This window comes from Aedes albopictus, chromosome 3 (genome assembly GCF_035046485.1).
Source record: "Aedes albopictus strain Foshan chromosome 3, AalbF5, whole genome shotgun sequence".
Lineage (NCBI taxonomy): Eukaryota > Metazoa > Arthropoda > Insecta > Diptera > Culicidae > Aedes > Aedes albopictus.
Window position 1 is genome coordinate 299,636,496 of NC_085138.1, and position 24,453 is coordinate 299,660,948.

Below are 24,453 nucleotides of genomic sequence, written 5' to 3' on the forward strand. Positions count from 1 at the left end.
TGCCCCTGAACTTGACGACTGTTGTGGTCAGTTTCTTAACTCTTCATGTATGCACGACTGCACCGATTTTGGAACGCAATTGAGTTTCATTTGGATTGTATAAAGTAGAATAAACAACTAAAATCTTGTAAATTAGTGATTGTTGGATATTGTTATGGCGCTAGAAAAAGTCATTTCAGAACCAGTTGCTTTACTTCATGGAAAGCTTTCCGAACAGCATAATTTATTGTTCCAGCGATGCCCCAGACGAACTAAACCTTGTTTGAAACCTTATCTGCCAGTTATACCTTCTGACCCTAAACCAAAACATAAAATACTTGATTCATCAATACACTGATGAAGCTCGATTATGTGACATTGATTGCGTTACTCGAACTTAGTTCAAACCCTAATAACACAGCGTAACAAAAATTGGCTTTTTGTCTGTCTCAAGAGCAAACTTATGTGTCTCCGAAGGATTTTGGGCCGCTGAATCCGAATCCGGGCTCAGATTTGCTCTAACACGTCACAATTTTGAGCTATACCTCAATTTATAGGGCAAAATATGCGATTTTGGGCTTTTTTGACTGCAAACCATTAAGCAAGGAAATATGTTTTTAAGCAATCAAAAGGTTAATTGGTCAATTAACATCTAAATCAAAGACTCATGCAAAATATTTCGTTTTACCAAATCGAATTTGATAGTTTTAAGCGATTTATGTTAGGTACGATATTTCCCATACAAGTCACCCTCCAAAAGTTGCATGCAAGTTTTCATACTAACATAAAATGCTTAAATCTATCAAATTTGATTAGGTAAAACGAAATATTTTGCATGAGTCGTTAATTTAGATGTTAATTGACCAATTAACCTTTTGATTGCTTTAAAAAAATATTTCCAAGCTTAATGGCTTGCAGTCAAAAAAGCCCAAAATCGCATATTTTGCCCTATAAATTGAGGTATAGCTCAAAATTGTGACGTGTTGGAGCAAATCTGAGCCCGGATTCGGATTCAGCGGCCCAAAATCCTTCAGAGACACATAAGTTTGCTCTTGAGACAAAAAAACTAGGAGTGTGTAATGTCTGAGACATAACCGCAATGTTGACGTAGGACTAATTTTTAACGCATAATAAAGAATTTGGGGCTCACAGATGAAGTAAACGTGTATCTATTCAGCAAAAATAACGGCCAGAGTAAAATCACTATATGCTAAAGACTCGAAATCTGGCGATTGTTGCTGGATCATGACGATGATGCTGCCGAGCAATGCCTTTAAAGTTGAAGGATTCGTCATTGAAATAATCGTCATCATTGAAAATTCGAAAGCAGTTTTCTCGTACAAAGCTGAAATTTCCGCAGTGAAAATGTATTCACTGTATTGCGGCTGAAGATTGGAGTACAGTGAACTTATTTTCACTGCAGAAATTTCAGTTTAGAATGAGAAAACTGCTTTCGAACTTTCAATGATGACGATTATGTCAATGACGAATCCTTCAACCTTAAAGCGCATTTGACAGGTATCCTACTCGATTGGAATGACATTGACAGTAAATTTGGAATTTCAAATACCAAATATACAGCGGTGTATATTTAGTATAAAAATTAAACTTTATCGATAAACTAAACTATTAAAATTAGAATTAGTTGAATTTTTAGAAATAATTGAATAATGCTCCAAATTACTCTTTCGGGAGCTTTGGGGCCCTTAAAAGAACCATTTTGGTATAATTCATTGCCACCCATGCCGCCACCACCGATTGATCCGAAAAGAATCGAGGCTTCATTGGACAGAGGGCGGTGCCACCCGCTTGCTCATCCGTTGAAGCGGATCTTTTTTGGGATCTTGCTGCTGCTGCCGCCGACAATCCATGAAAGAATCGGGGCCCCGGCAAACAAAAAGTGACGCCAATCGAATTTTCGTTTGCCGAGGCGGATTTTTCTTTGGATGTTGCTTCCGCTACTGCCTCCACTGCCGATGGATCCGAAAAGAATCGAGGCTTCATTGGACAGAGGGCGGTGCCACCCGCTTGCTCATCCGTTGAAGCGGATCTTTTTTGGGATCTTGCTGCTGCTGCCACCGACAATCCATGAAAGAATCGGGGCCCCGGCAAACAAAAAGTGACGCCAATCGAATTTTCGTTTGCCGAGGCGGATTTTTCTTTGGATGTTGCTTCCGCTGCTGCCTCCACTGCCGATGGATCCGAAAAGAATCGAGGCTTCATTGGACAGAGGGCGGTGCCACCCGCTTGCTCATCCGTTGAAGCGGATCTTTTTTGGGATCTCGCTGCTGCTGCCGCCGGCAATCCATGAAAGAATCGGGGCCCCGGCAAACGAAAAGTGACGCCAATCGAATTTTCGTTTGCCGAGGCGGATTTTTCTTTGGATGTTGCTTCCGCTGCTGCCTCCACTGCCGATGGATCCGAAAAGAATCGAGGCTTCATTGGACAGAGGGCGGTGCCACCCGCTTGCTCATCCGTTGAAGCGGATCTTTTTTGGGATCTTGCTGCCGCTCGGTGCTGTCCGTCCGCTGCTGTGTGTGCCGATGAAATGATCGAAATGAGTGTGTGCACCACTTATATAAGTTTCGTCGTGTCGCCTCACAGAACTATGCTTGATTGTGATTGGTTGGGTAAGACTGATCTCGAGCTTTTACTAATGTTCAGCTCCAGCCTCAGTCAAGGCACATCATTCAATTGAGCCCCAGCTAGGAAGCATAAATTTGTGGTGTTGTAGGTTTAAAGCTTTTACCATAGTTGATGACGTCAAACCCGACATCAACCTATCATTCACCTATTTTGATTTTAGCCACCAAACCTAACATAGACCCAATAGTTGATCGATGTTGGTCCAACAGTGGCCCAACATTCGATAAAAATTGACCCGACTTTAACCCGACATTCGACATTTTTTCAGTCTGGCGGAATCCAGAAAGAAATCAGAGGGAACAGCTTTTATACCCCTAGATTGGCAGATGCAGCTCCTCCCATTCGGCTGGCTTTCCAGAATATTTCATTTGCATGGCCCGCCCCGCCTGCTTCAGACGCTTCAAACGATTAATCAACCCAGAAATGGAAAAAAAAATCATTAAGCGTTAAAGTAAACAAAATATTGGATGATTTAGATCATTTTAATTCGAAAATTGTTAGAGTTAAACAATGTTTTACGGAAAATAGTTCTGATAAGGTAATGCGTTGCTGAATTCTGGGTGGAACCATTAGTGGCCGGAATTCAATCATTCATTTTTCGGGTGAACCACACTTTTCTCGATTGATGGAGTAAAATTATCTGATTTACAACTCTTGAAGAATCATTTTTTGGTGATCCTGATAAGGACCGTTTGATAAAGTAACGATTTCAGGAAGAAAATGGCATGAAACCGCCTTGCCACGCAATGCGTGTTGGTTTTCTCCGTGCTAATCCTGCAGGATGCCACCGAAAATTGGTAGGTCGCTTTCTGCCGTGGATAAGATTCATGACGCTATCAGCACGATAGCCGAGAGTCGCCGATGGGTAGTGCTCAGGTGTGGAGGTGACATCCACCCTGCTTGACTGATCCAACGAAAATGACGAAAGAAATCAGAGGGAGCAGCTTTTATGCCCTAGATTAGCAGATGAAGCTCCTCCCATTCGGCTGGCTTTTCAGTATATTTTATTTGCATGACCCGCCCCGCATGCACCAGACGCTTGAAACGGTTAATCAACCGAGAAATGAGAAAATTTCCATTTAACGAATAAAGTAATCAAAATATTGTAAGGTTAAGATCATTTTAACTCGAACAACGTTATAATTCATCGATGTTTCACGAAAAATGGTTCGGATAGGGTTGATAAATTCCGGATGGAACCATTAGTGGCCGGCATCATCATTCTTGCGGGGCCACCAAGCATTCAATCTTTCACTTTTCGGTTGCACCACACTTTTACCGATCCATGATGGAATGAAATAATTATCTGATTCACAACTCTTGATGAATAATTTTGGTCCTGAAAAGAACCGATTGAATATTGAAAGATTTTAGACAAAAAATGACATGAATTTATCATGCCACGCAATGCGTGTTGGATTCCTCCGTGCTGAATGCTGAACGCCGTCGAAAATTGGCCCGCCGCTTGTTGCCCTGGATGTTCCTGATGCTATCATCAATGCGCCACCGCCAATCAATCGGCGAAAGGACCGAGCCCCGAGGACAGCGACGCAACTCGCAAATTCGTATGTCGCTGATCTTTCTGTGGATTTTGCTGCCTCTGCCACCACCGCCGAGCAATCGATGAAACGTATTCTTTCCTTCGTCTGCCGCGTTAGACGGTTAGAAGGCGAATGTGCAACAGCACCCTTGCCGACAACCACCGACGCCGAGCCAACACGGCCGTCAAAGAATAATGAGCGAAAACGCAAACGAAGAAAGTGGGCAGCTCTCGTTCGATGCGTTCACCTCGAGACGACAAAGGCAAATGAGGGAAGATGCGAAGAAGCAGTAGCTTTTATATTCGACGGGAGCATCCAAAATGTGCTCCAAAATGTGCTCGATCGTGATTGGCTGGAATAAACATGGGTTCACTTTTCCCAATTTTTCAATAGTTTGTTATTGAAAAACAGCAAATATTATTATTGGACATAATTGGTGTAAAGATTTGCAATCGATTGGTGCCAAAATTTTGAAAATTCAACAAGAAATGACTGAGCTATTACCGCTCAAAATCTCCACTTTAAACGTAACGCGGCTGATTTCTGAAAATTTAGAATGACACCCGGTATAGAAAAGAGAGACGTAGTCCTACGTCAAAATGTTGCGCTGTGTAATCAGCCCCATTATCGAGCAGAATGATGGCTACTAACTAAGGTTATCAGCTACCGGGTAGTTCGCAGGCGCAAAGTCTAAACTATATTCCTTGAAACGACCAATTTTAAAGTAAACAAGTTTACCTAAACCTTGTCGACACGGTTGGTGATGTTGTACCAACAAAAACCATGTGGTCATTCCCATCCGGGCCCTTTTATCCATATGATTTACATTCTGGGATCGGACAAAAGGGAAAGAACATCACAAAGAATGATGCGAATCATCATCGGAGCTGTGATGATGATGCCGTTTCGGTTTGGTCTTGGTCACGAGAGTCGTAAAAGAGTAGCTTTCTATTTTTGAATCACCATTCGAGTCGCGGACTTTGCTTTCTGGCCGTTGTTTTTCCTATCAAGTGTCTGATTACCTTAGTCGATTGTTGTAGTATTTAGAAGCGTATACCGCAGGTTATTTGAAATGTATTAAACTTCGATTAATATACTGGTATATTATCATGGTGTAGTTTTTCTTCTTCTTCTTTATGGCTATACGTCATCACTGGGACTTGCCCTGCCTCGCTTCAACTTAGTGTTCGTTAATCACTTTCACAGTTATTAATTGAAGGATTTTCTTTGCCTGCCATTGTATTGTCAATACAAAGAAACTCCTGGTAAAACTCCTGAAGAAATCTTAGCAGACATTTTCGAATGAATTCTTGGAATCTCTGGAGGAAATCCCTCAGGGATTCTAGGACGAAGCCCTGGAGAAATTATTAGAGTTTCTGGAGGAACTTGAGGATGAATTCCTGGAGAAATCTCATCAAAAAGCACTGGGCTTGACAAGGATAGCTAGGTGAATCTTAGAAGGAATTTCTGGACAAAAGAAGATACGACCCGGTGAAAAAAGAAGACTGTAGATTGTCCATAAGAGATTTCCAATCAACTGTGCGAGCATGAGTTTTATATTTTACCCTGTTGTGTGTTATTCTATATGCACATCTTTGCGAGTTTCGGACCTTACTGATGGCCCCGGCCATGTCCATACGGTCATCGAGAAAGCAGGTTGATCAATATCTCGGGGTCCACTTTTGAAGGCTCTGTGGCGCACTAAGTGCACCGAGTTGAATTTTTTAAAACCCCTACCTTACAAGACTCCAATTTAACGTCCTTGGCTACTTTCGTCGTTGAAAATTCTTCTATTCTGGTATTGTATTGTAAACTCTGACGAGAGCAACTACAGTAGACACTATGCACTGCACATGTACGTCAAGAGAGACGATTGAATTAACACAAAATAATTAAAGTTTTTACGCAGACAATCCAACACATTCCATTCGGTATAAACCCGGTCAAACAGCAATTTACAACAAAAAACAGTTCAACGATCATCAAACTGTTGTTGTACGTAATTGAATAAATTACCAAGCCTCTCGGTGTCGCATGTACGTAGTAGGTACACATGCATCGACCACCGCAATTGCCCTATGAGAATGTTTTAGTTGGTAGTTCAATACTAAATAGTCGATGGAAACTCTCCGACCGGCACGGCGCAACTTGCCTTTACCGCGGTGGGTGCATCTCTCACTCTCGATCGTATTCGAACGATCGAGCGAGTTGTCGTTCTTACCCTTGCACCATCGCACCGGTTCGACCCGGCTGCTCTCGAAAAACCTATAAGTACGCTTCCGATCTTTCATCGGGGATCATTCAACGTGTTAAATCGCAGTCGCAGAGAGCGGATAGTCAGTGTGTAATAACAATATACATATTCGAAGACCCATCGTCGCATCGAAGGAGAAAGAATGAGAGTGATAGTAGGGTAGCCGAATCAAATGTGACATCGCGCGTACATATGCATGTAACTACAAATACAAATTGGATCGTTGTGACAAATATTGGACAGACGGAGTCGTCGCGGTTTGCGATTTTCTTCGGTAGAAGCGCGAAAAGAGACACTTGCCCAGAGTACAAGTGGGATCTGAATATTCCGATCCGGTCACTCGATGCCGAACTTTCGAGTGGTTAAGTAGAGAAAGGCTTGCCGTGGCGGTGATTAGTCGGTGCTGTGCTGTGTGGGACTTTGAGAACAGTTGTAGTGTTGTGCCTCCTATGCAGAATCAACGTCCGTTACAATCAGTTGACGGAGAGTGCATTTCCAGATCGAGCCTAGTGGCGACCGGATCGTACTGCAGCTGCAAATTGATCGCAGGCAAACGGAAACCCAGAACCAAAAGTATAATTCGGTGAAGAGACTGTTCAAGTGCGAGAGGTTTTGAGTACTATTCCAAGTATTGCGCATTTCAAAATATTATAGAGTATCCAGCATCCAAAGTGATAGTGCCATAGTTCGTAGTAGCAAAGTGTAGTTCCTATATATCATCCGTTGACCGTATACCGCAGACTAGGTCACAAGAAAACCTGAAACCATGGGAGTCATCAAAGATAACACTGGCAAGGTAAGGACGGAAGGTGTCGATTCATTCCAGAATGTAAGCCGACCGATGACCGTCTGATAGGCGATTCCGCCAAGTCATCTGATAAACGATGATAACGATTTTAACGACAATCAAATGACGCACCATCAGAGTGGGTACGTTCGATAATGACTGACGTCGACGACGATGCAGAACCGAGCTATCGCCATTACGACAATCAATTCGCAATACAGCAAGGTGGACGGTTTATTTTCCCGCAAGAAGGAATTTTCTGTCCCGATGACCTTCAGTCCTCCTTGGGGCTTGCTATAGCCGGGCTATTACGGCAAGAGAAGAAAACCCCGATCGGAACTCTGTGTTTGCCAACAGAAGAAAGGCGAAAGAAACTCGTTGTGAGGCTAGGTTGTCTCGTCTGAGACACCTACCTATAGAGTAGAATGTGAGCTCTCTAGAAAATGTGTGTGTTTACTGAACGGTTCACACGCGTGGCTGCGATCGCCTCTAGCATAATACCAGTTTGCGGCGGATTCTGAACCGTGTTCAAGATCGGTGCGTAGCGGAGACGAAAGTATGTAGCTTGTTTATCTGTAAAGGTTGCGGTCACATTGGGATCGGACTGAAACTAGTAGAACACAGATTAGCGTATACCAACGCCGCACCAGCCGCGGCGGCCGGGAAGAATTGTTTTGTGTTCATCATCAATGTGCACTATCGCAGCACTATAGTGATGAACGGATGACCACCGGTCGGTAATTTAGATTACATGTGACCGGATGACAAACAATAATCGCTACGACTCGAAAAATGATAGCTTTCTTTGAACAATTAAGCATCAGGCATGTGATGAAGAAAGCTAGAGCTTCTGTGTTTTGTTAGTAGCTTATGATCAGTTGACATTCAAGCTTTAAAAATCATGTAATTATAATTTAGATTATCATGCTTAACTGTCGGAAAACATTAATTTGCGAACCAGTACACAAATAAAAGGCTTATTCACAAAAAAAAACTATAAAGCTATTAAAAAAACCTTTTTACAAACATTCCAAAAACATTTTTTTTTTGTAATTTTAGGTTTTTTATTTAAAGTACCTATACAAATTGGAACTGATTATGGATTTTTTTCGCGTGGGCCCACATATAGACTGCGTACTAGTGCATATTTGACGTTGCATTGTTGAGTACACTATTGCCAATTCTTTTGCATTGTAAACAAACTTTTATGAAGCGCTTACACTTAAAATAACATGAATCGTTTCTTATTTCTTCTTTTGTTCAGTCTGTGTTTCTTATTTCTTCTTTTGTTCAGTCTGTGCAACCTTTTGTTCAAGAGTGTGTAGTGTCTTTATCAACACTAACATCTTTAAAGCGAAATCATATGAACTGATCAAATTTTACAAGAAACGAGTTTGATGGTCTAGTTGTTATCCCTTCTGATTCATATGCAGAAGGTTTTGGGTTCAATCCCTGGTTCGTCCCTTTCCTCCTGCTTTGTATCTTTCTATCCACTTTCTGTATACTCTCTTCTCTACATATACATCTCATGTATAAACGTATGTTCGTAGCCATCGCTGGAACTAGAAACTGATTGAAAACCCCGTTTCCCTTCTTTCCAACTTTCACAGCAAAGTTTAAATCAATAATACAACGCCTACACGTTATGCAACCAAGCGAAGTGTGCCGCATCATCTTCACAGTAATCTGTACATAATCTATCACTAAGAGTATTGCCCTGATTTTCTAACTATAGTGTTTTAAGTTAATAGTGGAACAATTTCAACGAACTATTTCAGAAACACAGGCGTATTTATTTGCCTAGATCAGCGCAGAGCAAAACAAAAAAATCAAATGGATGCGCAAAAGTGTTATGTCTTTACTATTCATTTTCTCACACTTTCAAAGTCATCTGCGTGATAATCGTTTATCAATCGAATAAGGGTCAGCGAATATTTGTAAACATCTCACATAGTACTAAATTGCTGGCAAAATATTTACATTCCGGTTACATTGAATGGAGTTCTTCACAGAGCTTGTCCCATTCGATTGCTGTGCAGTGTTTCTGCTGAGAATCGTAGGTATAACTGATCGATCAGAAAGGGATAACAAAAATGTAACACAATTAGATCAACGATTGACAGCTACATCAACGTTTGTTAGATTTAGCAATTTCACCTCTGTATGGCGCTGTTGTGCTTCTAAAATACATTTTTTGACATCTCCTAAATCTTGATCCAGACATATTACAAAGCTCATGTCTTCAACGAAATTGTTCAAATGACTTGAAGTTCTCTAATAGTTCACAAGACTTGAAGTTCTCTATAAGTGTAAAATCTGATACACAATTCCACTGCTATGTAGTTATGCTAGTATGCATTTATAGAATTTTGTACACGCCTTAGGGTTAGAGGTAACCTATTTCATTATGTAAGGCTGTGGAGTGTTTTCAGGGATTGCTTCTGGAGATTTTTAAATATTTCTCTTGTAGTTCTTCTAAGCATCTCTGGTTCCTCCATGGATCTTTCCGAAAGATTCCTCTACGATTCCTACTTCCAATACATTCATTCGGGCAAATATTCAGGTATTTCTCCAAACGTTCCAAAAGAGATTTCTTCTGGAATTTCTCTAGGAATTACGCTTGGAGTTCCTTCAAAGATTTCTTCAGCAATTCCTCCAAGGATTATTATTGGATTCATATATACCTACAAGGACTCCTCTCCAACTATTTCTATATGAAGCACTCCAAGAATTTCTTCAGGATTTCTACAAGATGCTTCGGTGGGCTTCGTGGCCGTGCGGTTAGCGGCATCAGTCGTCTAGGCGTTTCGTAAGCCTCGGAGTGCGGGTTCGATTCCCGCTCCAGTCGGGGAAAACTTTTCGTCAAACGAAAAATTCTCCATTGGGCCACTGGGTGTTATGTGTGTTGTCCGTTGTCTCGTGTTGGTAATGTTCAGTCTGTGCAGCCTCTGGCTGAAGACGGTGTAGTGTCTTTTTTTTAACATTTCGTCGGCGTTTCCTTCAAGAATTTATACAAGAATCCTTTAAGATTTTTTTCCAAGGATTACTTGGAAAAAGGAAACTCTTACAAAAATAACATCCAGAATTACTCCACAAAATCATTCAGAATCCTTCGAGAATTCTCCAAGAGTTGCTTCACGAATTCCGTCAGAAAATCCTTCGCAAATTTTTTAAGGGATTCTTCCACAATTTCTTAGAATTTTTTTCCAATAATTCCTTCATGAATGTCCCAAAAAACTTGTTCAATATTCCATAGATTCCTTATAAAATCCTCCAAGGATTCGATTCCTTGAGAAATCATCCAAAGATTCCTTCAGGAATTTCCTCCAAGATTTCCACAATTCCTCCAAGTATTTCTCCAGGAATTTATCCAAAGGATTCCTCGAGAATTTCTCCATTAACTCTTAGGAATTCCTCCAACGATTCCTTCAGGAATTCTCTTCAGGATTCCTCCAAGGAATTTAACAGAAATTTTCATCAAGGTTCTTCCCTCCGGAGATTTCTTCGGGAACTCCTCCAAGGAATTATTCAATAAATTCTCCTCTTCAAAAACTCCTCCAATGATTCATTCAGAAACTGCTCCGAGTGTTACACTAATTCCTCTGAAAATTCTTTCAGTCCTTCAGGAAATCCTTCAAGTATTACTTCAGGAACTATTGCATGAATTCCTTCGAGAATCACTTCGAAGACTTATTCCGGCATCCCTTCTATTATTGTTTTTAGAAACTCATACAAGGTTCCTTCATGAGTGCTTTAAAATATTTATCTGGAAATTTATCCAAGAATTCTAAGGATTGCTTCACGAACTCCTTCAGAAATTCCTTGGCAAAAGTTTTCAAGAATTCCTCCAGAATTTCTTATAAGAATTTCTCCAATGATTCTTTCATGAATGTCCTCAAACATTTATTAAAAATTCCATATACATATATCTAATAGCATCCTCCAAGAATTCCTTGAGAAATCCCTCAAGGATTCCTTCAGGAATTTTCTTCAATGATTCCTTCTGGAATTCTCTTCAGAATTCCTCCAACAAATCTAACAGAAAATTTAACCAAGATTTTTTAAAAATCCCACCGGAGATTTCTTTAGGAACTCCTCCAAGGAATCATTTAGTTAATTCTCCATGAATTCCCTCAAAAACTTCTCCAATGGTTCATTGTGAAATTGCTCCATACAAGGTTTCCTCATGAGTTCCTTCAAATATTTTTCCGGGAATCTCACCAGGAATTCCAAGGATTGCTTCACAGATTCCTTCTCGAAATTTGTTAAGGACTTCTCCAGATTTTTTTCTAAGAATTTCTCCATTGATTCCTTCATAAATGTCCCAAAAATTTGTACAAAATTCTAAAGACATCTTATAGGATCCTCCAAAAATTTCTTGAGATTTCCCCTAAGGATTTCTTAGAAATTTTCTCACAGATTTCCACAATTTCTCCGAGAATTTCTTCAGGAATTTATCCAAGGATTCCACTTGAATATCACCATTAACTCTTAGAAATTCATCCAACGATTCCTTCAGGAATTCTCAGGAGTCCCACAAGCAATTTAACAGAAGTTTTCACCAATATTATTTAAGAATCCCTCCGGAGATTTCTTTAGGCAATCCTTCAAGGGATCACTTAGTAGATTCTCCAAGGATTCCTCAAAAAAAAAAAATGCTCCAATGGTTCATTTCGAAATTGTTCGAACGGATCTAATAATTCCACTTTGGACTGCTTTAAAAGTCCTCTAATGGTTAATTCAGAAATTCCTCCATGGGTTACTTCAGAAACTCTTGCATAAGCTCCATCGAGAACCACTTCAAATACTTATTCCATTCCGTAATTACTTATATTCAGAAAACTACGTCAAAAATGTATTCTTAAGGATAAGGTTGCAGAAGTACAAATGGCCACCACAATAACCGCCTTCATTTTGATGTAAACAATGGTAATGAATGACAATGTTACTATCTGTATGTAGAGTAAAGTGGGGTAAAAGTTCGAGTGGGGCAAGAGTTTCTTTTGAAGTTTTTGAGCTCAATTCAAATTATTTCTTTCGGGTGTCAAGGTTGTTCGAAGCCTTTTTGAAAAAGAGTCTTTCACTCCAAAAATTATGAAAATTGATCAATATTTCGAAAAGTTATGACAAAATGTTGATTTTTGATCAAAAAATTGTAATATGCGATGGTCCTTCCAACGCATGGAATGGAATTGTAATGAAATCAAATTCGATATTTTATTTTGGGGGGTAACTAGGTATATTTTGAAGATACTTTAGCATGTATAACTTTTTGCAAAAAAAGATTTGGAAATCATATTTTACACATAGTGGGGCAAAAGTTCGAATTGTGGGGCAAGAGCTCGAGTCATGTGGCAACTTTAGGTGAAAATCTCAAATTCTGCAAAATGTCAATATTATCTCTAAAAATAATGGAATTAGTGAGAAAATTCGGTCAAAGTTGAAAAAAAAAGTTGTTTTATTTGGATTTGACGGAAAACTACTAATTTTTGTTGTAGTAAATTTAACCCTGATTTGGGTAAAATCCAGATCGAACTTTAAAGTGTATTCCAGTTCCAACATCAAATATTAATTGGTTTCAGGTATTCCTATTATCAAAGTGTCACAATAGTGTGCTACGGTTAGCAAAATTCCTCAAACACTAGATTCGAACTTTTGCCCCAGTGGTGGGGCAAGAGTTCGAATAAGATACTCACAAACAAAAATTATTGTAACTTAAAATTGAAAAGACATTTGGTGTAACTTTGTTCAGCAATGTTTTAACCCATGGATGGTAGAATCACCAGACGGTATTCATTCTTTTATATCTGCTTGGGTTTTTTGAAAAATATTGAATTTTCTACTAGGGTCGAACTTTTGCCCCATCTTACTCTACGTATTTTATGGAAAGCCCAAACATCACTTCCCTTAGGTAACATTGAACTTGATCGCAATCGTTAGGTACAGTACAGTGCAATGTGTAGCGCTGTTTGGCTAGCGGCAGCGGCGCTTGATGCACGTAATGAGTCGCAAATATTTAAACGCGGTCTTACGGTATAGTGCATTCAGATTCAAGACTCCGTCATCATCGTCGCTGCTATAATTAATCTAAATTAAATAGTCGTAGCACCCACCAGTTGTACTAGGAGACCGTTCACAGACTATGTTACCGAATTTGAAAGGTGTTTTGAATAACTATGCCTATGCGGGCACAATCTTGAAAGTAATTTAAAAAAGATTGAATGCTTTTTAATGTGGTAAGTAATATGAGAATGATCCCAAACGTACTGTATAGTATTGAAACGTTTCTCGTCTTGTCCGACTGCCAATGCCGCTGCTGCACCGAACTGACGTTCTTCGTCGATTGCCAAAAAATTGGTCACAAGTCGCGAGAAGCAAACAAACAGCGAACGGGTCCGCACGTGATTGCAAACACGCCTTCCTTTTTTTGTGGGTAGGTATATGGATTTCAAATTTGGCTGCGGGTACGGTTAATCAGACGACGACTGTCTGCCTATACCTAATCGACGAAGGCCACCGTCAACGCTGCGGCCGACGGCGTTACCAGTACCGGTAATAGACCGTTGAAGGCCAGAAGTTGAATGGCTTCAGCCGGTTGGGGACGCTTGAAAATGGTCACAGTTGGATGACCGATACGTTTGCAGAGCTTCGACTTGGTTCCGGGATAGATGAATGTCAATCCTAATAAATTGTCTGTTTGAAAAATGCCATACCATTTTTTTTTTCTTTTTTTTTTTGTACAACTCAAACTGGGAAACAAACTTATTCTCAGCTATTATCTAGTAGGTATACTTCTACCAAGACTTCTACAATCACTTAGAGCTAGATGTTGTCAACATCTTCATTCAAACTTTGCTTTCAGAATAAAACAAGCCTATGTTTAGTTTTGGAGATTTTTTTACAAAACATTATGATTGATTAGTGTACACTACGATATCTGCCAACTACCCTTTAATAACACAAGAAATTCAAAAGAGAGATAAAGATAAACAAAAGGAGTGGGTAGCTAATCGATTTTTTCTCTTTCGTCATCAATGATGATTGAACGACACAAGATTTATTTTAGGAAAACGTAATCATGCAAATGGCACCAGCTCGATAACAAACGAAGCCATACAAGGCACAATGCAACTGTTGATCATGCTGTAGTTAGATGGCTTTTGAACGATATCTTCCGTTATCAGAGCCTTTCTCCAGCAATATTGATGTGCAGTTTAAAAGCAACATTCGAATGTGCCATTTTCTTTAACAACTTAATCAACAATAAATAACCTTTTTTATTTTTTTTTTATTTTTTTTGCCAATTTTAGATTTTTTTCAATTTAAAAATAACTGAAGTTCAGTTACTGAACCTAAAGACATGTAAGGAGGATTTTTTTCGATATGCGAGCTTCACTAGAGTTTTTATTTTGTTTCTGACAAAACTCTTGAAAACCCATTTCTCCAAGTAATTACAACAAAGTCCTGATTAAATATTCTTATTTTCTTCATTAAAATTTCCTTCAGAATCGTTATTTTTTTTCAAAAACATAGACTGTTTCAAAAATTATAAGTACACGTTGTTTATCAAATAAAATAAACTGATGATTTCTACCAACTTCTTTCAGAATAGGGCATATTGTAATTCTCATTTCTGTATTTTCTTTCAATTGCCATGATATTTTGAAGAACCATCGAGTTCTCTAAGAATTAACTTCATTCTCCAAATCTGCATTTGCACAAAGGTGTTTTTGAGGTTTCAACATCATTTATCACTAAATACCAAATTTTATCTAACTTTTTATCATATTTGCTTTCTCAACAAGTTGTCCAAGAAATTTAAACTAATTATTTTTTCCGCTAATTTCCTCCTTCAGATGGCATAGCTTATCATCCTATAAAAACGAATGCAGTAAGCAGTAATTAAGACATTCGTGTTTTAGCATTGAGAAGGCCCGTAATGATGGTTCTTAATCAAATATTCCAGTAAAAATTACTTTAACCAATCGAGAAATATCTTCTCTTATCGAAACAGTAACTTTCACTGTGTTTGGAAGTTGAATATTTTATTTGTGAGATTATTTTCTTTTCTATTATGCTACATTTTTTACCACTTTGTGCAACTTCAAACCTTCGAACTTGGAACATCGGGATAATTCGAAAGCCAGATTTTTGCTGAAAATTGACGTGAGGGAGAATAATATTTTTGTGAGAATGAGTCATATTTTCGAACTGCTGACTGCAAGATATCACTAGTTACGCTGAAAGATGCTTTAATATAAACTCATGGAAACTTTTGGGAATTCTGAACATTAACTACTTGACAGGACACAGTTATAGGGCCATTACAGGCATAAATATTGATCACATGCAGAGCTGTCACAAAAAGCAAACAATCAAGAAAAGCTTTGGTGGCTCCAGAGAGGAGAACAAAGAAAAAAAATTATCCTCCTCTATGGAGCCACCAATGGTGGTTCCATCCAGAGCCGATTCTGAATAGGGTGGATCGCCTCTTTACTGGCCTGACTTGGAGTAAAACTTTTGGCCGAAGCTCACTTCACTATTCTTTACGCTCCACACTCAGATTCCGACTGACTGGAAGTTCAAGGTTCCTTTACGCGTCACCCAAAAATCGTCTTGTTTAAGTTAAATCTCCGGTTAGGAAGATCGTTTTCCACACGACAATTGGTAAGAGGCCCTCCAAAGTCCTCTATGTGGGAGCCACCAATGTCTCGTTACAAAAGCCATGTACTAACAATCTACCCCTCTATTGCCTTCTTATCATGTAAGTTTTCAAGACAACCACGATTTCAGTATGATTGCCTTGAGCGTTTAACAATTTTTTTTCTAAGAATAGCACCACCAACTCCATTCGGGACCAGCAAAACAAATTTTTAAACTCTCTCATTCTGAAATTCGGAATTCTTCTCCTACAATAAATTCAGCCAAGGGTTCCCATAAATATTAAAGAATTCTGCCAAAAACTTTCAAATGACTCAAAGCTTCATGATTTTCCTGTTGAAAATTAAGAATTTTGCCAAAATTCTAGAGATTTCCGCAGATATTTCATAGCTTGTATTGAGAGTAGGATTTGGAACGACGGGTAACAGTACCAACTATTTTGAATACAGTATAATATCATAAGTAATAAGTAATATTATTTGAATGGATATGGGTAAATCAAATTTGCTTGAATCAAGGAATGAGTGTTTAACCCTAAAAGGGATACCTTCATGGCCTCAGTTTCGTGACCTCGCTGAGTGTATGCCATCAAAGGCGAGCTCTGAAAGGCGCCTGGGGTCCAATGGACCCCAGGTATCCCTTTTAGGGTTAACAAGGATCTGATCGATAGTTTCAGAGACGAAAAAACATCAAAGAGGAATTTCAATGAGAGGGTAAAACACTACACTTCATCCCCCTAAAATTCTGCTCTAATCTTCGCCACTTCATATAAAAAAAAAAGAATTTGCATGATGGGGCGAAGACTAGATCAGTGGCGAAGTCTAGTGCTTTTACCCTATATCAATTGAAATTGACGTTCAAACCCAATTATCATGCCATTTGATTGCGAAACGTCACAGTAGAAACAAATTTGCAATGGCATGATAATCACTTCAATCGGCAAGGCGTGAAATTACGAAACAAAAAAAAAAACCAAGCCCCATTGATAAAATCCAGAACGGCTACAGTTCGTCAGTTAGGGTGAAATGCGCGTCAAAACACGGCCGCCAATCAGCGGGTGCCAACTTGTCAAAACAACGCCCGACGCCACGCCAATAATCGGGACGTGCCGGGCTCGTTCCCGCAGCCCAAACAAAACAGAAAACGTGCTTATCAGCTGCTGCCATCGAAATTAGCTAGAAAATGTGCTAATATGCAGCTAATCATCTTCAGTAGCCCCGTCAGTCTTTTGTGGCTATTACGTCGTGACCTTCCCGGTACGGTCAGGCCACGACCTGCCTCATCTTCCTGTGAACGGGGAAGTACTCTTTAATCAACTTCTTAGTCTCAGCGATCACAGGAAAGTTGAAATTCAAACTGTTTTCATGAATTATCAGTTGAACCAGGGCAAGGGGTCAACTTTAGTCGTTGCACCACTATTTCGTAACGTCTCCACGCGGTAGGTAATTGTCACTAGTGTCGCAGTCGCAGACGACACACCAATATTTTATAAGCCACCGGCTGGTAAAGGTAACAGTAAACTTGCACTTTGGACCGCTTCGTAAATGTGCGCTAGATGCAAATTTAGGTTTGACAAAAAAAAGAGTGTGCTTATCAACACCGAAAGCGAAACAAAACAAGCCTTCGTGTAGCAAGCTCAAACCGATGATTGTAAAATAATGCCGTTGAAACACGGGTGTGGAATTCGGTGTTATTTCGTGGAACATGGTATTTTTTATAGCATAGTAAACTCGATCACAAAATATTTGAATAATGTCTTTGAGAAGCCACACGAGTACACCGAACGAAATTTAGGGAAACCAGCTAAAACGTGTTTGCTACAAACAAATCGAAGTACATATTGAATTTCCATTGATAAAACCCTAGTGTATTTTTTTTTCCTAAAAATATATGACGAGATAATTCAAAAACAACCGGACTAATCAAAAGTGCTTTTCTTCTCCTTTTCTTTTGCAGATTCGTGAACAATGTCAGGAACTGATACTGTCAGACAAACAGATCGAGGAGATCATGCGGCGGTTGCTGAAGGAAATCAACAAAGGTCTGAACAAAGCCACACATCCCGAAGCAGACATCAAATGTTTCATCACCTACGTACAAGATCTGCCAAATGGAAAAGGTAATATATGAAGCTATGATCTGCAGTCGTCGAACTCCTTGAGTCTAACTAAAAATTCTTATCTCTTTCTATCTATCCATTAGAAAAGGGTAAATTCCTGGCGCTTGATCTGGGCGGCACCAACTTCCGGGTGTTGCTGATTCACCTGAAGGATGAAAACGACTTCGAGATGGTGTCAAAAATCTATGCCATTCCACAGAGTATTATGCTTGGCAGTGGGACACAACTGTTTGACCACATTGCGGAATGTTTAGCTAATTTCATGAAGGTAAGTGCTCGTTTGATAAGGGCAATCTACAAATATTAGGAAACAGGTTTGGAAAAATGGTATTTTTTCTGGAGTATTTTTGATGCGCTTGGTAAGAATTTCACCAAGAAAAGAAAAATCAATCTGTAAAAAAACGTCCAAAAGAGATATGCCTATGGTAAAAAGAAATTGTACGGAAGCTTCATGACATGCTAACAACCAAAATTTAGCTTTCAGTGATCGCATTAAAAATTAACAAATTATAAAGCTGAAGCAAATCATGCTAGGTTAAATTACGTTATAAAAAAAAAACAAAAATAAATGTAGTCATAATGATATTAAATATTTCCTGTAGATTGTTATTTAAATACAAAAAGACATTTATTACAATTTTTGTAAAATTTCTTGCTGGAATAAACACCGGCATAAGATATGTAAAAATTACTATTAGAAAAATATGTAGGATTCGTTATACAACTCCATAAATTTAGAACAAATTTCTACCAATTTCGCACAATGCCCTATAGAATGCTAGCGATGATTCCTGAAATTCCTGAAACACTAGAAACATTGCCATGCGAGTTTCTCGTCGAAGAAAAAAAATGACGAAACAAGTTTGTATTTGTTTCAGCTTAAGTACCTACTCTCACAAAAACCTCGTTAGACATAGTGTATTAGTGTACATAGAGGTATTTCTACAGCTTTCAAACTTCTTCATGCACTTCTCCAAAAACTTCACTAGTGAAACTCAGTCACAAATTTCCTCAAAAAATCACCTTAAAATATTTTCTGGAAGAACTTCGAGCATTTTTAAATAATCCACAAATTCGACCTAAAAATCAAAAAGATTCCATCCTTAGATAAATCTCAGAGTTCCAACTTTTCTCTGATAAATACTTTCTGGAACACCTTGGAAAACTCCATAAATCCAAAAGATCTTCCTAAAAATTATTGAGATTCTATAAGAAACTTCTGGCGCCCCAGTACTATGTCTTGAGTACCACAATTGGCCACATACTTTTCACAAGTATACCTCAAGATCTCAATGAGATAGAAGAATAGTTCCTGCGGCAAAATTATTCAGCAGGCTAAGAACTATCTGAAAATGGCGACCTTGTATCGAGATTCGTTGGCTAGGCGTCGACAGTGTCAAAAATTTTCAAACTCCTAAATCTCAGAATTCTGTTAAGATGAAATGATGCCGCCTTTGACTGTTCAGCATGCTAAGAACTATACTGCCCATAACCGCATAGCAGTAACATTCGACAGAAGTAGGCATTGGAGAAAATGGGACCCAAAGTTGCAAATTTTAATAGTATGGGAATGAACCGAAATTGTAAACATTTTCCATTAATTCGTAATCAATTGTTTAGTAATAAGATCTTCTACAGCACTTCTTGTATGCTGAACCTATTGTCAGAAAATAAATCGGACTTGAGTATGATTGATGACACGCATTAAAACCAGTATATTTTCCCAGTGTGACTGTTATGCGGTCACATCGGTTAATGATGGTCAATGAGACAAAACGACTTGGTGTTTATTTCACAAATCCTAGAACAAACTTGAAAATTTTATTCAGGTAGTCGAAAGTACTTGTAATTTGATGATGATCCCCGATATTAAGGCAAAACTGGAAGCATTTCCTCACTTTTTGGATTTTGATTTTTTATTAAATAACGAAGCAATATTTTCAAAATCGGTTTTCGTGCACATGTAGAGTATGGATCAAGGTATCTTCTGATTTTTTTTTTGTAGTGGAAAATGTTTTTCGTTTTTGCAGAAACCATTTTTGAACAAAATTTCACAAAAAAATGGTTTCTGCAAAAATGGAAAACATTTTCCATCTCAAAAAAATTCAGAAGATACTTTGATCCATACTCTACATGTGCACGAAAACCGATTTTGAAAATATTGCTTCGTTATTTAATAAAAAATCAAATATCCAAAAAATGAGAAAATGCTTCCAGTTTCGCCTTAAGTCAATAACAGCAAAATATGCAAATGTTACAATTATGCGGTTATAGGAAATATAAGATAATTAAGTCTATGGTTCTTGATTTATCCGCTAGGTGGCGACAAGTGTCAAAAAAGTTCATACACGTATATCTCAAAAATCTGATGATGTTTTAAGCAATGTTGCTCAGCAAGCTAGGAACTATCTGGCAAGGGTGGCCTTGGTTCGAGATTCGCCCGCTAGATTGCGCCGGCGTCAAAAACGTTCAACCATTTATACCGCAGAATCCTGATGAGATCGAATGATGCCGTCTTCTAAACAGTTATTCAGCATGCTAAGAAATATATGACAGTTGGGTCTTTGGTTCGGAATGCCGGCTGTTTCTGCTAGCTTTCTGTTTTACTTATCATGTTCTCAGCTGCAAGCATGCCATGTCGTCATGTCCCACACACATGATACTGGGATCAGCGACGCCTGTAACAGGAAAACATAGTACAAATCCATAGAGAAGTCTCTGGATAAATCCCTGGAGAAATTCCAGGAAGAATCGCTAAAGGAATCCTAGTAGAAAGTTTCTCTTTGAGAAATCAATTCCCTAGAGAGATTTCCGGCGTAATCTCTGGGGATTTTCGGAGGGATTTCTGAAAGGATCCCTTGAGAAGCCTCTGGATAAATCTCTGTTGGAAATCCAGAAAGAATCACTACAGGAATTCTAGTAGAAAGTTTTTGAAAGACTTTTTGAGAAATCCCTAGAAAAAATTCCGGCGTAATCTCTGGACATTTTCGGTGGGCTTCCTAAAAGGATCCCTACCGGAACTTCTGGGGGAATTTCCGAAACAATCCCTGGATAAACTCTGGAGGAATACCAGGATAAATCCATGATGGTATTCATAAAAGAATCTATAGAGAAATCCCCAGGAAAATCAAATGAAAAATACTTAGATGAACTTATGGGTAAATCACTGGGCGAATTTCGGAAGAAATTTCTGTGGAAACTCTGCCACAAAAAAATTTGAGAAATTTTAAACGAAATTCCTAGATAAACTCTCAGAAAAATGTATAGAAGATACCTGAAAAAATATCTGGAGTAATTATTGATGGAATCCCTACAGAAATCCACGGAGAGATCTGGAAGCCCTGACAAAATTTATTAAGGAATTTTTGGAGATAACCCTAGAAGAATTTCATGTTGAAATCCTGTATAAGTCCATAAAAAATCCTTTTAGAAACCGCTGTTCAAATCCGTAGGGGATTTCCCAGGAAAAATACCTGGTGGAATCACCAAGAATAAAATTTTATAGGTATTTCTATACTAGGTAATTTCCTGGTGATTTCTAGATTCTAGGAAGAATTCCAGGAAGAATACCTGAAGTAATCCTGGCAAGAATTCGAGGATAGGTATTTTGTGGTGTGGGATTCCTGGAGAAGCCCCCCCGGCAAAACCCCTAAGAAACCTCTCGAGGAATCCCTAGAAATACTTCCAAATAAATCCCACGTGGAATATCTTCAGGAATCCCTGGTGAAAGTCTTGGATCAACCCCTTAAGAAATTCCTGGATAAAGCCCTGAATTGATTTCTAGACGAATCCCTGGGCATATCTTTGGGGAAATCCCTACACGCAAAACAAGAAAAGCTACCAAAAATTGAGATATGCCTTTTCTACCAATTTATGTATTAAAAACGTACAGAAAATGTAATAAATCATAATCCATTCGTTGTATTAAGATGTGCTACACGGTTTCATAGCTTCCATACCACTACACACAAACACCTCCATTCAAACCCGAGAAGTTGAACCGGGTTGCGTCTAAAAATAACTTTCGCTTCGCTGCTGAGCTTCGCGTCCTATTGTCTACATGGAATTTTCCACTTGCAAACAGCAACCTGCTGGATGCGGGCTTTTCAGTGCACAATGGGTCTAGAGTCGTATATACGAAGGCAAAAATGTTTCTGCCAATTTCTGTCATTTCTTTTTTTTTTTCATTATTGTGAAATGATTACGGTCAATCAAGTGTGGCTTATCCAAAAATCTGCTGATTAATTATTCTCTATACAATATCAGAATGTTTTACAAAGTTATAGCAAATTTACAAAAATAAAACATTCGATTGATTTGATTGATTTCTTCTGATTGACTTCTGATTGATTCTTCTTGATTGATTGATCTGATTGACCAGAGACTTTCAGCCCTTGGATAAAACATTCGAATCACTAGAACTTTTCGAAAAGTTTTCAATAAATTGCAACTTTTTTGCCTTTGGTCATATTTTAGTCGAGTCCAACGATATATGAAGACCAATACATTAGTCACAAACCTTCAAAATTTAATTTAATTCGGTTCGCTTAGTCCTAAGGTACAGTAATGTGATAAACGGAAATCAAAAACTAGATATAGATAGAAGGGCTCTAATTTCGTGTAAAGTTGAATAATCAATCAAGCCCAAATTTGCACTAATTAAATCAAACTCGTTGAGGAACAAGTAATCAAAATTTTTCCTGCCAGTTGCACAACTAGTAAGCTATAAACGGTACAAATTTGGGCTCGATTGGATAACTTTACATAAAATTGGAGCAACTCTAATAAAGTAGTTCATGTTTGAGCGTTCTTCGTTTAATTGCTATATCTCTGGATCAAGTGAACCGAATGAAATGCGACATTGCACAAGTATGACTAATACATAGCTCTTTGAAAAACCTTTGACTTGACTTAGACACGATCAAAGAAAACAAACTTACAGCTTGTTGATTACTTCACGAAAAAATATCAATCATTTGAATGATTTTGCAAATATGTATCTAGCGCCGCCTAGTGGACCATAAACTGTAAGCCCTTAACTCACTTAACAACGTTGTCAACTTTCTAAGTGGTGAGAGTCCTGAGATATATGAAATTTAGAATTTGCCGTTTATTGGTGGAATTTCTAATTAAACGATCCATCACCATCCATCATGGCATCGCAAATAAAATTATTAGAAAGCAGATTTTTGAATCAGTTTAACCAGACGAACCACCCTAACATAACAATAATAGGGAATAGGGTCAACAATTGAAAATAAACTTTCTCAAACACAATATGTGTCTAAAAACTTAAGGCTGAAGCATTAACAGTTTTGTCTTCGCAAATACGGCTCTGGACCCATTGTGCAGTGTGGCGGCTGTATCACTTCCATCGCCAAGCCACGTTTGTGTTGATCATGATGGCTTTCAGCCTCTTGTCTATTCATGTGCAGTTATAGTCGTGCTGGTTAGAGCGCAGGATACTGTGTATCACCATGACAATGTCTCGGTTCGATTCCCGCCGCCCGTATTTCTTTTTAAACATGTATTGGTATTTGATGCCGCCGCTGCTGCCATGATCAGTCTAAAAATAGAACAAATAATGAGAAACCAGTGCGACAGACCACACGCACACATGCGAAATTTTCCTTTTCCAGATTCTAGGAAGCCAATACAATTTTTGGTATACTGCCACCTACCAATTTTTGTATTTGCAAGGCCCTAATACAATATTTGTATATGTTTCATACCCAATTGTATTAGAATCTGCCAATCTCAGGTTGCGTGTAGATGCGTTTATAGATATTTTCATATGTTAGCCTCTTGTGGAATATCTAGAGCAATTCCATATAACAGAAACGCATAACAAATATTGAATTGGGATTTGGGATCTAAAAAACTTGTAGCAATCTGATACGATATTTTTTTAAAAGATGCAATAGGATAATAATTTGATACTTTCAGTTGGGTTGTTTAAAAATCAATAAACCAAAGACGCAATTTACATATAGTTCTTAGCTTTCTTCAAAACTTTGCCGGCATTCCGGACCAAAGACCCAACTGTCAGTTAATTCTTAGCTTGAATAACTTTGCCGGCGACGGTACCATCCTTTCTTATCAGGATTCTGAGATATAGAGGATTGACCCTTTTTGATACTATCGCCGCCTAGCGGACGAATCTTGAACCAAGGTCACCGTTATCAGATAGTTCTTAGCCTGCTGAAGAAAATTTCCGAAGAAACTATTATTCTATCTCATCGAGAACTCTGGGTATACCTTGTGCAATGTATGTGGCCAATTGTGGTTCCTCAAGACAATCCGGAATCATGTGGACCAGGTACCCCATATCCTCGGAATCTTAAACTTGAAGAGTTTAGTTTGTTGTAAGAACTATAATATCGAATTCGTTTTTGAACCTGGGTTGGAACTGGATCGGTGAAAAATGTGAAAACAAACTAATTTCAGTGCAAACGAACCTGAGTTG

General features: G+C 38.6%; 1 protein-coding gene across 4 annotated transcripts in view; it reads left to right on the forward strand.

The window, feature by feature from the left end:
* The window catches only part of LOC109405279 (hexokinase type 2), a 124,794-nt gene that overhangs the window by 84,627 nt on the left and 15,714 nt on the right, over positions 1 to 24,453 (forward strand). For 3 of the 4 annotated variants that reach the window (XM_062842240.1, XM_062842237.1, XM_062842236.1), the window contains exons 2-3: positions 17,825 to 17,987; positions 18,071 to 18,255. In XM_062842240.1, the coding sequence (XP_062698224.1) occupies positions 17,825 to 17,987; positions 18,071 to 18,255 (348 nt within the window). Of the gene's footprint in view, positions 1 to 6,493; positions 7,217 to 17,824; positions 17,988 to 18,070; positions 18,256 to 24,453 lie in introns of those variants that run through there. The other variant, XM_062842239.1, reaches the window with a different exon arrangement.